We start from the raw sequence: 1178 nt of genomic DNA on the forward strand, positions 1-1178 counted from the left end.
CCCGGATCCTGACCCGGGGTCCCTCTCCCCCTGCCACCCCCCTCCTACCCGGGGCTCCTCCCTCCTCCCTGACCCCGCGCGGGGCTCCTCCCCCCCCCCTCCCTCCCCCCCCCCCCCCCCGCCTCCTCTTGCCCGGGCCTCCTCCCTCCTCCCGCTCCTGACCCCGCGCGGGGATCTTCCCACACCCCCTGCGCCCCGCCTTCTCCTGCCCGGGGCTCCTCCTGCTCCTCCCTCCCTGCCCCCCGGGGCTCCTCCCACCGCCCCGCTCCCCTCGCGGCGCCGGGGTCACCGCCCACTCCCGCCCGCCTCGGGCCTTTCCGGGGATCTGGAGGCTCCGGGCACGTGACGGGGCGCGCACCGCGCAGGTCGCCGCCGGGAGGTGTCGGCCGCGGTGGCTGGATTCTCCCACAGACCTCCCGGGGTGGGCCGCCCGCAGGCGCCGGCTTCCTTTTCCCGGTTTCGACCGCCCGACGACACACCTGAGTCCCCAGCCTCGTCCCACACCGCGAGGTGCACAGGACGGGGCGCCTCCTTCCTGAGCAGCGCTGCGCACAGGCTTCCCGTCAGCCCGGCGCCCACGATGAGCACCCGCGCCATGGCCCGGGGTCTCGCGGCGAAGCCGCGCCCCGCTCTCGGGCTCCGCGCTCCAGGCCCTCCCCGCCGGCGCGCAGCCCCGCCAGTCGGCCTGCAGGGGGCAGACGGGAGGCGAGCGGGCCGCGGTTAGGGGGGCGGGCCACGCCCGGGTGCTCCGGGGACCATTGCCGCCCCTGGCCTCGCCGAGCCGGGCAGGGATGCAGGGTGGAGCGTGCGAGCACCGACCCCCACCCCCACCCCGGGCTGGAGCCGCTGAGGGCGTGACACCCCAGTCCGGCAGTGCGCGGGGAGGGCCCGCACTCGCGAGGCCCGGAAGGCTGCTGCTCACCTCCTCCAGAAGCGCGTGCGGATGCCGGGGCGGTCCTTCTCTGACTGGCCCCGGGCTCTGTGGCTGTCCTGTAACCCTGAGCCTCAGTTTCTCCATCTGCGAAATGGGGACAGTAACGTCAGCGTGTCAGATTTGTGACGATTACGGTGGTTTGGTTCACGAGAAAACTTGAGATCACTCAGCTCTTCAGTAAATATTTCTAGGTCAGAACACATTCCAAATGCTCTGAGGGATATAAAGATGAGCAAGACAAGGA

At 72.2% G+C, this 1178-nt stretch overlaps 1 protein-coding gene across 1 annotated transcript in view; it reads right to left on the reverse strand.

Moving 5' to 3' along the window:
• RNLS (renalase, FAD dependent amine oxidase) overlaps window positions 1-597 on the reverse strand; it is a 257332-nt gene extending 256735 nt beyond the window's left edge. The window contains 1 exon segment of the mRNA XM_044916453.1: window positions 473-597. Within this exon segment, the coding sequence (XP_044772388.1) occupies window positions 473-597 (125 nt within the window).
• Between the last annotated feature and the right edge of the window lie 581 nt (window positions 598-1178).

The sequence above is a fragment of the Neomonachus schauinslandi genome, chromosome 6 (genome assembly GCF_002201575.2).
Source record: "Neomonachus schauinslandi chromosome 6, ASM220157v2, whole genome shotgun sequence".
NCBI classification, from domain to species: Eukaryota; Metazoa; Chordata; class Mammalia; order Carnivora; family Phocidae; genus Neomonachus; species Neomonachus schauinslandi.